The sequence below is a fragment of the Corvus cornix genome, chromosome 5 (assembly GCF_000738735.6).
Source record: "Corvus cornix cornix isolate S_Up_H32 chromosome 5, ASM73873v5, whole genome shotgun sequence".
NCBI lineage: Eukaryota > Metazoa > Chordata > Aves > Passeriformes > Corvidae > Corvus > Corvus cornix.
Window position 1 is genome coordinate 7,104,192 of NC_046335.1, and position 12,850 is coordinate 7,117,041.

General features: G+C 41.5%; 1 protein-coding gene across 2 annotated transcripts in view; it reads left to right on the forward strand.

Annotated features, from left to right (window-relative positions):
* Window positions 1-12,850, forward strand: part of BRF1 (BRF1 RNA polymerase III transcription initiation factor subunit) — a 172,966-nt gene that overhangs the window by 116,991 nt on the left and 43,125 nt on the right. For both annotated transcript variants that reach the window (XM_039553444.1, XM_019282153.3), the window contains 4 exons: window positions 7,803-7,864; window positions 10,055-10,136; window positions 10,234-10,289; window positions 12,124-12,380. In XM_039553444.1, the coding sequence (XP_039409378.1) occupies window positions 7,803-7,864; window positions 10,055-10,136; window positions 10,234-10,289; window positions 12,124-12,380 (457 nt within the window). The remainder of the gene's footprint in view (window positions 1-7,802; window positions 7,865-10,054; window positions 10,137-10,233; window positions 10,290-12,123; window positions 12,381-12,850) is intronic.

Below are 12,850 nucleotides of genomic sequence, written 5' to 3' on the forward strand. Positions count from 1 at the left end.
AGAAAATACAGGCCAGAAGGCACCAAAAAGAATGAAGGCTGGGGAAGGGGAAAGGGGAGAAAAGATGCCAAGAACAGCAGAAAAAGGCAAAGGAGGAAAATACAGCAGGGGATTGGTGATCGGCTGGAAATGCACAATAAGTCGGGGAAAAAATCTGTCTTTACAGTTTCCATTTTAAAAAGTTTTAAGTCCATAAAAAAAGGAGGGGGTGAATATTTGAATGTAGGCTGAGGTGTGAGTGTGTGGCACCTTCGGCACTAGCGCCGTGGTCGGTCTCGGCATTGCTGGGTGCAGAAATCACAGGCTGGAGAAGACTTGCATCTGTTCATGGGAGCTCTTACCATTTCCAGGGTTGGCGCTGAAAAATGTCATTTGTGGTAGTTAGGTAGTATGTTTCTGGGTGAGTATTGGTCAGTTTGATTATTGGTTATTGGTTCCATCAACAAAAGATAATTCTTTTGATACTGTTCAGAGCAGTCGTTCTCTGAGCACTCAGTCATGGCAGTGGGGTTGCAAGCTCAGAAAAGAACGACAGGTTGCAACAAGTAGGTTGCATAAACCATGCTCTTTTTCATTGTTTTCCAAAGGTGTTGGGGGAACATTAACTTTATTCCAGAAGAAGAACATCTGCTGCTGTTTTTGAGGACAGTGTCAAGATGTTCTTCAGTTCAAAAGCCTAATTTTCAGCTGTATTTATTTTGGGAGGTTGAAAGGGTTTTTTTCTTAAGGGTTTTTTATATTACTATGTAGTTCAATGAACATGAGCTTACCTTTTCAAAGAAAATTTTTCAGAATCAGAGGGGTTTTGTTTATTGCTGGACTGGTTTTGTACTACCTGCTTTAGAAAAATATATATTGCAGGGAGGATTTTTGGGAAGAATGGAGACATTAACTGTTTCTCTGAAGTATTAAGTTTAAGTTAACAAGTTTCCATGTCCGTTAGATGAGTGGTATAACCCCTAACTGGATATAAAATATGACAATGTGGTTTGGTTAGATCCTCTGTAGACTATGAGGTGAAACAATAGCATTTGTTTGAGTATGGATATGTTCTTGGGAAAGCAGCAGGGTTGGTGGTTAGGTGTTTTTTTTTTTTTTCCCCAAAAATGAAATTTAATTTATAAAAAATATGTTCACAATCTAATAAAAGTTCTGTGAGAGTGATTGACTGCAGGAACAGCTTTTCTCATAACTTATTCCTATATATCATTAAGCACACAAATTGGAAACTCTGTTCCTGTGACGGGGTAATTGTTCTGCGACCACCGTAGGAAGGTGGCTTATGGGGGAACGCTGTCGGGTGTCACTCAGCTGTGCAGGACAGACAGAGCATCTGGAGTTTGAGTCTCAGTGTGGGGAAATGGACACAGACATTTAATAAAGATGGGTTTCTAGTTCTGCTCCACGTTAAGTCCCAATGTTGTAGGAAAATCATCTGCCTACAGGAGATGGGCCCAATGCAGTGACTGCAAACCAGCCAGGGCTGGCCCTGGCTGTTACTCTGCTTTGCTTTGTGAGAAAGTCCCGTTTTCAGTAGACAGGAGTGAGGAAATAGCTGATGAGCTTGTACATCCCTGCTTTTGTACAGGCTGACCTTGCACAGCTGCAATAGTAGAGTATGTGGAATTTATTTTTTTTTAATTAAATTGTGCCTTTTCCCTCTTTGCTTTCATTTGCCCCATTTTGGGCTTTGCTTCTACGCTTCTTACAGTCCAAATGCAAGGAGCTGGCCAGTGGGCACTTTGCAGAGGCAGGGCTGTGTGCCCTGGCACTGCTGGGCAGCCCGGCGCCGGCTGACAGTGCTTCCCACCATCCCTCGTCGGCAGGATTGAATGTTTCTGGGAAGACAGGGCCTCGCTCTGTGTGGTGTGATGTGTTTGCTTTCTCTGAGGAACTAGCAGGCTGGAAACTTGGCTTTGGCTGGAGAGGACCCCTTAACCTTGCCTTGGCAGAAGGAAATAATAAAGTGACAGACTTCATTTATCTTTATGCTGTGTGCATGGCCTTGTGTGCTCCGTACACCATCAGACCTAAATCCTGGTGTCGATTTGGCACTGTGAAGGAGTAGGCTGTAGTTTTCAAGGTGGCTCCAGATACAATAAAATAAAAACCATTTTCTCTTAAATACGAGCATATACGTCATGTGTTTTGTGACCTTATTTTGTCTGTAAGTGCAATTAATTTTGCTCTGTCCTTAGGTTTTGTTTTTGTCAAAATACTTCTTGACAGCGCATGATTACGCTGCTGAAGGTGAGCGGGGGAAACTGGAGCCCTTGGCAGCTGCAGGGTGCGTGCTGTGGGATGGGAGCATGGCAGGGTAGGCTGGCATTGCACAAAGAGGTGCCTTACCTGGAGCAATGGGGTTGGCAACAGCTTAAAACAGCCAGGATTACCTCCCAGCCTGCTCCCGAGGGAGGCTCCTGCCCTGTATTAGTGAAACTCGCTCTGTTTCTGCGTGTTCTCTGCTCATATGGCCCCACAGGCTCTGCTCACGCCTTGATGTGTGGTGTGTTCGTTTGCACACCCATCGATCCTTGTACTTCATCCTGTGCTGCTGCTGCAGCAGCATTTTCGCATCCATTTCTCTTCCCTGCCCAGTCCCTACAGCACGATCACCCCGGCTCTTCGTCTGCCCGGCGCCGCTCCCCTCCCGTTTACCACCCTTAATGACTGTTCCCTTCACGCCCCTCTGTAAATCGGTTATCTCCCCCTCCAGATGGGTCTGTGTCCCCTCTGATCAGCTAATCAATTAAATCCTGGTGCAGTTGTGCAGTGCCTTTTTTGATGCTAAGTCACCGCCTTCCCTTCCCACTCGTTGCAGCTCCCCAAGGTGGCACCGGCATCGCTCATCAATTTGGGCTGCTAAAGCGTTTCTGCTGATTGGATCCTTCCAATGGTCTGCGGGAGCTTTCTGTGGCTCCCATTGGATTTAATCCCTCCCTGGAGAGCAGCAATCAATCCCTGTGTTTCTGATGCCCCGGGCTCAAGTTGTTTGGTTTGTTGTTTAAGGATTTTTGTAGCTGAAAATGCATCTCCCAACTCTTTTCAGATTTTGTTGTGCTCTAGCCCCAAAGTATTTCTTAAATACTGGGAGTGCTTAGTGCCTGGTGTTATGCCAAAATAGGTGGAAAGGTTCTTTGTTTAAACTCTTTGACTGCTGTGAAACGGTGTGGTGAAGGATGTATTTGCTGCATAGGACCCGAGCACCAAGTGCCTTCTATTGTATCTGCTCCAGAGGATTTCCTGGGAAGTGTTCAGCCTCCATTTCTGTCTGTAAGGAAATCCTCTTATCTGGGCAGAGCAATAAATAGTGCTGCCTCCTGTAATAGAAACAGAAAAACACATTCTTCACGTGGCTGTTTTTAAAAATGTGGGGTTTAAAATATATCAGGTGGAATGATTCTTCTGTAATAAATCCCCATAATAGTGTGCTATGTATGCATTTAACTAGCTGCACAGAGGTAGGGAGAGGGGCAGAGGGTGTGTTAAAAGAGGGCTTAGTGTGCATTTAGCAATGACAAGAACAGTAAATAATCCTAGAGGTTTACAAACCTAATCCGCAGTGTCTGATTGTAGCCCTCATGTCCACCCGAACTGGTTGGAAAGATGTTAAAAGGGTGTAAAGGGAGGGCTTTGAGGGGAGTTTATTTTTAAGTTTTTGGGGAGCTGGCTGGGTGGTTGATGTTCTTAAGTAGTATGAACGTAATTGATTCAGTACCTTGATGGAAAGCTCTAGAAGTGCCCGTCCTCCTCCACTTGCTACAGAGATGTTGGGTGAGGATGGAGTAGTCTGGTCCTTTCTCTAAGCTCTTCTGGATGATCCTTTCATTTAACAACTGGATTTGGATGGAAGGGGAGGAGTGTTGTTGTTTTTAATGCCCAACTTATTTTTTGCATGTGCCCTTCAGTAAAGTGGTTGTTTTTCTTAAGAAAAGAAATATGTGATGTCTCAGAGCTGTGCCACATGATCCTACTGCTTTTAAATAAGCTCTTAAGAGGCTGGACCAGATGTTGGCCACATCTGTGTTTTTATTTTGTCAAACATTTCATTTTGACCCTTTTATTAAAGGAGAAAATGATAATTTAGAAATCACTTTGAAAACTTTAGCAGCTGGGAAGATCTTTCTGTATATAAAAAAGCAACGGGTTTGCTTTCCATGCCCTGCAGTGAGTCGTGTAGCATCAAGCAGAAGGATATTTGTGGCTGGTAGGATCTACTCCTCTTGGAAATGATTGCCATGGAAATTTTCATGCCGAAGTGGATGCATTTTATTTTGAATTGGCATTCTGTAATGAAACATGTATTTTTTTTCTCAGTGAAAGCATTAAACTAGAGATTTGAAGGCACCTTCGCTTCTGAAAAACCCATTTAATGAATGCCTATTGCCATGGCGGGAAAAAGGAAGATTTGCAGGCAGAGGGATATCCTGCAATTACTCCCTCTGCTGCTGTTATGGGGTCTAAGAAATGCTTATTACATGTAACTTGCTTCTGGATTCTTCTCTGCAATTTAACAGTTGGAGAATGAGTTTTCTGTCCCTGTTGCTAATTGATCCAATGAGAAAAAGTGGCACCTAATTCAGTAACAAGTTATATTTAAAATGACAAGTGAAATTGTTCATGGTGCCTGAAATTGCATCATTTTCAGTCTGGCATGTATAAGAGAACAGGCACCTACTGTACTGTGACATATTAAATTTTAAACCTCTGATCCAAAAATATAGCTGGGTATAGGAGGAGCAAGGTGTATAATGATGAAAAGCAGTGGGAGCTTGATTTCAGTGGGATACTTTTATTGTTTTTAAGATGCTTTGGCAGTTTTTACAATAGTAAATATTGGGATCAATTTTATGTAAAGTTGAGCAGTGAGTTGAGTATGTCCATCACCACTTCCAAGTTTTCGTTTTCTAACCTGTGATTTTCAGAACTTACTAGTGGTTGTCAAGGTGGACTCCTTTTTACTTTGTCCCTACTTCCAAGCCTGTGTGGACAGTGGACAGTTTAGTTTATCTGGTACAAAGAATATGAAATAAAAATAAATCCTTTATTCATGCAGGTAAACCAAACTGATTTTTTTTCCCGAAAAAACCTTGAGGAAACAAAAGGTAGATAACACAATGAAGGTAGAGGCCATCCCCCCTTCTGTCCTACAACTTGGTGGTTAAAGTGCTACCCAGAATATGGGACACTCAGTTCAAGTCCTATTTTTGTATGAACTCCTTCCAACCTAGGAGCCAGGGTATTCTGGTCTGGACTCCCCTTGCACTCTGCTGTTGAGCTGTTACATTTTATGTGATGGAACATTTCTTGGACCCAGGTGGACCATCTCCTGGGAAGGTGTCTCAGACACTACTACAGTATTTGCTCCTTTCCTTGGTGAACATTCAGCCATTTTGCTCACTGGAAGTTTCTCTCTCCGTTCCAGCAGGAGAGATGTGCATTACTATCTTGCAGAATACCCTGCACTCCCTTGTGTGATTCCTCTCCAATCTTTGAATGATTATGCTTTGCTAAAAAAAATTTCAGTCAGTTGCATTAAAAAGGCAGCAAACCAGCAGGATGTATTTTGTCACCTTGCTTTTTCTACCCATCCTGAAGCCAGGGAGTGCTTGGCCATGTCCTGGGGGTGCATCCCTTCTTGGCTGATAGCAGGGTGCCTGCGTGAGGAGCTGCTGGCACTGGTGCAGAAAGTTCTGCTCTTACTGCACTGTGCAGAGATCAGACCAGAAGAAAAGCATATGTACTGATCAATTATGTAGTTATTATAAAATCTTTTGCACTTCTAAAGTATTTTGGGGAAAAAGGCTGTAAAGTAAATCTGGTGCCTGGGACTAATGTGCGATTAATTTCTAAATGTAATGACAGTGAGAAATGTTCTTTAAAGCCTTTTTGGTCAAATTAGCACTGGATTATCTGAATTGGTGCATTTGGTATTACATTTATGAGGCAATGTGAGGAAAAAAATGAAAGCGTAGTGTTACGGAGGGCTGGAACACCTCTGCTATGAGAAAAGGCTGAGAAACTGAAATTGTTCAGCATGGAGAAGAGAAGGCTTTGGGGAGACCCATCTGCAGCCTTTCAATACCTTAATGAGCTACAAAAGAGCTGGAGAGGGACCTTTTACAAGGGCATGGAGTGACAGGACAAGGGGGAATGGCTTTAAACTGATAGAAGGTTTAGATTGGATATTAAAAGGAAATTCTTTACTGTCAGGGTCGTGAGACACTGGAATACATTGCTTGGAGAAGTTGTGGATGCTCCATCCCTGGGAGTGTTCAAGGCCGGGTTGGTTGGGGTTTTGAGCAACCTGGTCTGGTGGAAGGTGTCCCTGTGCATGGCAGGGAGTTGTAACTAGATGATCTTTAAGGTCCCTTCCAACTCAGACCATTCTATGATTCTGTGCTGTTCCTTGTGACAGGACATTTTTGGTGGGTTAAAACCCATTTTGCTTGTGACTTAGGGTGGAAAGTATAAAATTTTCTGTTGGTTGTTTAAAGTTGATTTTGAAAAGACATTTGTGAGTACTCGGTTGCTGATCCCAGGGAATGTCTGTTGAGTTGAGCAGCCGGACCCTTTGTGCCACCCCAGGAAGCTCAGCCTTTATTCCTGACCAGGTCTTTTGCTTGGATTCCCAGCCCTGTGATTTCATGTACTTCAGGCAACTGGTTTAAACCCCTGACTTTTGCCAAGGAGATCATTGTTTTATTTTCTGGGAGTGCTCTTAATTCCAAACTTTGCTTGAGTTTACCATTGAGTTACCATAACCTGTCATTGGATCCAAGAGCTGCTGCTGGCATCACCCTCTGCTGATCCAGCACTGTGCAGGAGCACCAGGCTGGGGAATCAAACCATTCAAAGATCTTGGTTTGTGGGGAGGCACATCCCCAGTACTGGGGAGTGGGAACTGTGAACATGCCAAGCTGTTCTGCACCATTTTGGTTTTAATTTGTTATTGCAGATTGTTGAAACTTAATTCGTTTATATTTTTCTGCAAGTTGAACTGGTGAGGTCATCTCTTGTTTGATCTTTATTAGATGTAATGGAGATGACCAAGAAGATTGCTTCATTCCCCAGCATAAGTCTTTGTTAAATAATTTGTTTTCTTCTCTACCTGGACTACATTAATAGTATATTACTATAGTTCTTTAATGTGATGTGGAAAATCAGGTTTTGTAGCTGTATGCTGTGCCAATCCCAAATTAAGCCTCGATTCTGTGCTGCTATGCTTTTTAATGGACAGAATATTTAAAAATTTGTTTTCAGAAGTCTTAATAACTACCAAACTAGCAAAATTGCAGTGAAATTGTAATTACAGAAAGTCAAGAAGAAAGCCATGGTGTGACTGTTGGCAGTGGTCTGTGCTGCTTCCCTGAAAATAGAAAATATTTTCTAAGTCATAATTCAGAGATAAATTACTGCCCTATATACTCTGACAGAGAAATTTTTGTTATGGTGAAAGAAAAGTGATCATCTTTTTAAAATGGTTTCCCCAGCTTCCTGCTGAACATTTGTGGCTGTAAATTAAAATGAGTGATAAAAAGGCGACTGGAAGTCTCTGGCAGATTTTTAGCACTGATGAGGACTGTGTTGATTCCTGAATTTTAGATTAATCCAGTGTGGTGAATTTGTGTGCATGAAGTTCTGTATTGAAAATACTCAGCAACACATTAAACCTCCCAGATGAAGGTGGAAGGATGCAAATCACTGAAGGACAGGCCCGAAGTGTTACATCACTGCAGAACTTAAGCTGCAATAGATTCTGGACAAACATATGGCTGATTGAAATGTGTTCTTTTTTGTAGGTGAGAATACAGGAGATGGTGAATTAGATCTGAGTGGAATTGACGACAGTGAAATAGATCGGGTAAGGTGCCCTGTTGTCCCTGGTGTCTCTTATCCTGGTTGTCTGGGTTTCTGAGAAAGACAAAATGGTTTTTATCTGGTTTATCCTCTCTCTGCAACTGCCTCTGATCTATAGAGAGGTTTGAGCAATTTCTGTTATCTGGCATCTAAACTAATGTTCATGCAAACCTTTGAATTTGGTGTTCCTTGCCCAACAAGGAATATATATATATATATATATATATATATAAAAATATATATATATATATATATGAGGCTGCTGCTGCTGCTTGCTTTTAACATGCTGGAATAATTATGTTGAATATCTTTTATTGCAAAGGAGAACTTTAAAAAGTTTTGTGGAGCTCTAAATTCATTATTTAATTAAGATAGATTCAACATAGAAGGCTGCCATGGAAACCAAACTGTAAAACCAGCATGTGCGGCTCCTGTGTACTTCCAGAGACTTCTGTAATGTCTTCTGGATTTATTTTTATTTCTGTGGCAGAAAAAAGTACCCTTTAACATATGGGCTGAGTGGGACAGACACATGGCTGTGGAAAAGGGCGTGTTGGAGGCCACACGGCTGGTCAGCGCTTGGACACGTGACAGCCCAGCTTTCTGAGCCTGATGCCCTCTCCAGCTGCCATGCTGGTTTACATAGTAATTTGAACAGATAATTCCAGTGCTAAAAATTCATTTTGGGGTACAAAATCCCTGACAGTGATGAATTGCATAGGAATTACTGATCTCCAAAATGTAGCTGTGAGGTGGGATTTGCTAGGTTGGGCGTTAGGGTCTCATGATTTGAGTGGACACTGAATGGAGGGAGCAGGAAGGCTGAGGTTTTTCACCATAGCCAGTCCATAATTTGAATAATCACAGGGGAAGAACAAGCACATTTTCTGCTCTTCCTAGGCTCTGTGATGAGGTCATAACTCTGCTTTTATGACTTCATCTTCATTTCTGTGGCAATAGACTGTAATATTATAAGCCCAAGATTATGAAATCTCTGAAAGCCTAAGAGGGATGAATAACTGAGCTAGGAAAAAGTGGGTTTTACTATTATGGCCCACTTTTAATAGAAGCAGATGAAAGAGTGAAAATACTGGTCTGATAAACCAGGACTTGCACAGCCATTTGCTTGCCTGCTTAGCCCTCAGAGGAAGGACTCCTACCTGCATTAGTTTCGTTTAATGGAAGTTATTTTTCTTAAGAAATCCTAGATGTACATCTTACTTTGGAGACAATCTTGAATGCTGAGACCCGAAAGATGGAGAAACCTCAGATTGCTTTTCTTGCACTTACACATCATTTTACAAGTCCCAGGTGCACTGCTTAAAATTAAAGTGTCTTGTTCATGATGGATGACCTAATTTGTCTTCTCCATTCTGCTGTTCTTCACTCCCAAAAAGCATAGTCTGTAGAGAGCTTCTGTTTCATTGATAGTTGTGCTAAATACTGGGTTAATTTTTACATTTAGGTCATCTACAATTAAGTAATTGCTGCCTATCTGTCTATTTATTTCTGTGATCCATCTGAATAGTCCTAGATGTATTTTACAGCTCCATTCCCACTAAAGTTGTTACCGAGACTAGGTGGAGTTAACTGCAGAACGTCTAGATGTGGTTACTGAACCAAGCTGAAATCTAGAGGGCTAAATCTCCAGCAATCTGAGCTGGTCTCCTTCACACAGATGTAGCCATTGAAATAATAATCTCAGTAACTCTGTGTAAAGCTTCACAGAAACCTACCCAGAAGACACATGTTTTTGCTTTGGTTGCACAGGGCAGTAGTTCCCATCCTGTTTTGAATTACAGACCACCATCAACACCATCAACACACAGAATTACTTGCAGACAACCACGTTGTCATGATAACCTCTTGTATCATCTGAAAAAGATCATAAACCCAGGATCATTTTTGTTTAATTAACAGACCATGTATAATGAGTCCTAGATGGTTTTTGGTCGCTCCATCATAGTTTGGAAACCAAGCACTTGTTTTTTGAAAACAGGTTGTTGCTTGTGCCAGCTTCAGATGTTACTAGAAGTGCTCTGTGATTGTCTTATATCACTCATATTTTCTTTTATTTTAATGCATTTTTTAAAATGGGATATGTATTGACCTTGCCAGTGGTTTTTCAGTTCAGTTTTGCTCTGTGTTTTTCAATTTGATTTCTGAAAGTAGATAAATTTGTTTTCTCTTCTAGTATATACTTAATGAAGCTGAAGCTCAAATTAAAGCAGAGCTGTGGATGAAGGAAAACGCAGATTATTTGAAGGAACAAAAAGGTAAGTATGTAGGACTGAAATTTGCCTTTTGGCTGGTGTTGCTGAAATATACAGTCTGTATAATCTTCATGCTGGTTACCCTTTTGTTGTCTTTCAGAAAAGGAAGCAAGAATAGCAAAAGAGAAAGAACTTGGGATTTATAAGGAACACAAGGTATTAAATTGTGTGTTAATTGTGTCTGTTTGAAAATGTCCTGGAAATTCATTATATCTGCTGATCAGCTCCATGTACGTATGGGCATAATGGTACAGGTCACCACTAACAGAGCAAAAGCTACAGTACATCTAGCTGTTACTGAATTGCAAGGCTATATTTTTTTAGGTGGTGAGTAAAACACTTTCTTGCCCAAACTTTTATTTTAAATTGCTATTATGAGAAAATTCTGTGCATGTCAAACTCAGAGCTAGCTCTTTGCATTTATGATTGCTGTTCTAATTGCTTGCGTATTAAAATACAGGTTTTAAGACGTCTGATTTTTTTTTTTAACGTGTGCATGGGGAATTTGTTTGTACTTGCCATAACTTCAGTGGCTTTCTTTGCTCTTACAATAATGATTTCTTTATGAAGAACTGAACAGAACCTTGTTACAGTTACCTGAAGGGGTATTTGTTCTACCTTTCATAAAGAATGCGACAGTTATGTTAACAAATGGCATGTCCTGTCTCCATGTTTAGCAGTTTAAAGCAGCCTAATTGGCCGTATATTCATGATTTACAGCATTAGTGTTTTGTGTAATTGAGCAAGTGACAAGTCAAATCTCCCACATGCAACTAAAATCCATGTTAGTTTTTAGTGTGTATATCCTCTATCTTTTTTTCCAACTAATGTGAAAGGCAGAGTTTCCTGCTTCCCCTAGGTATTCCAACAATAAAAACAAAACCAGACAATGAAACACTGTTTTATACTTCAGAGTTTCTCATTCATCCTGCACTTATGCAGACGTGGCAGTCTACCAGCAATTTTCAAAATTGTATAACTCATTGGCACCACCAAGTAGCCCAAACACCCACTTTTTTGTTCGGACAACACAGGAGTTTTTCTCTAACCCTTTATTGTTTCTGACAGCTTGAGTAGAACTTGATTAATATGGTGCTTTCCAATTTCAAGGTAGCACTTGACTCATGTAGGTAAACAGAGGGGCTATTATCCATTAAAAAATAAATCTCCTGCAGAGCTTGGTGTTAAAACTTTCCTTTGAATAGGAAAATGCCAAATGAGAAACAGAGGTTCTGGGGTGGTTTTTTTTCGTACCTACCCAGGCATGGGGCATGGCTGGAAACGTTCTCTGGTGTCATTGCTGGTTGCCTGGCTCTGCACAGCATCAGCCCCCCTGTGCAGGGCCGAGCTCACAGCCTGTGGCAGCTGCAGGTGACGTTGCTGCAGTGCTCCCGTGTCTGCAGCCTCCTGCTCCCTGTCCCTCGGCGCTACTGCCAGGCTGTGCTTGGGAAGCTGCTGCTCGTGCTCTTGGCTCTTTCCAGCCTGGAGGAGGAGTTGGGCAGAGCCTTTCCCATGCTGCTTTCAGACTTGACATAAAACACAGTTCGGATGTGGAGTTGTCAGTGCTTTGGGGAGTCGTGACCCAGCTTCACTCTCGCTTTAAAGGCAGTTTTAGCAGGGGAAATTGTTTATTTCCGTGCTAGGTGATGCTGTGATGTCCCTATTCCTGTAATAGGAGTTCACTCCCCCTTTTTTTATACATGGAAAATGGCCCATCGTTCTTCTCTGGCAGCATTACAGATATTAAGTAAATAATTTCTAATAAACTCTCTGGGCATTTGGCAAAAAAGCAAACACGCATCTCTTGGAGAAAAGAGACCCTTCGATCCCATTGAGTGGCAGGAGATGGAGCACTGGCTTAGCCTGGGCACATCACCTGCATCCCCCACATCAGCAGCACCTGAACCAGGACTGCTGCACTCCAGCTTGCCCCTCTGCTTCATGGAAACTTTGTTTGTATCTACATCACTAATTTTATATTTTAATTAAGCCAAAGAAATCTGCAAAGAAGCGGGAGCCAATTCAAGCCAGCACAGCAGGAGAGGCAATTGAAAAGATGTTAGAACAGAAGAAAATCTCAAGTAAAATTAATTATAATGTGCTAAGGGACCTGAACAGCAAAGGAAGTAACACACCAAAGAAAGAGGATGACAGCACTGATGACAGCACCAACACCAAGAAGCTGTCAAGAAGAAAATCTATTGCCAGTAGGAATATAGCCAACCCTGTAAACAGTGTGGGAAAAAGGTACTGCAATTGTTCATTTATATCTCTGTCTGTGAGACTGTCTATGTATCTTTCTAAGCCAGACAATGTAAGGACCGAAACATTTGTTTGAGGCTAAAATAATGTCGGGACTCTGTTTTTATTTATTTTGCCTGCAGTGTCATGGCGACACCTTATTTATAGTTCACGTTTCAGAGGTCTGCTTTGGTGTGAGTTTATCATCCTGAAGTCAAAAAACCCATGAAATCAATGGAGAGATTCATAAATGTGAATCTTTGAGTCAGGGACACCTTTTCTTCATAAAATCCTGACATTTGCTGTCCTTCCTTTAAGTTGTCTGTACGAGCTGATGCAACACTAAATGTTCGAAAGCTTTGCCTTTTTGCTTGATTTGAAAACTATAGTTCCCATCTGTTTTGACAGCTAGCTGCTTTGATTAGCTTTTATTTTAGTTTTATTCCAAACTTTTGTTGTTAATTGATGACACAAAT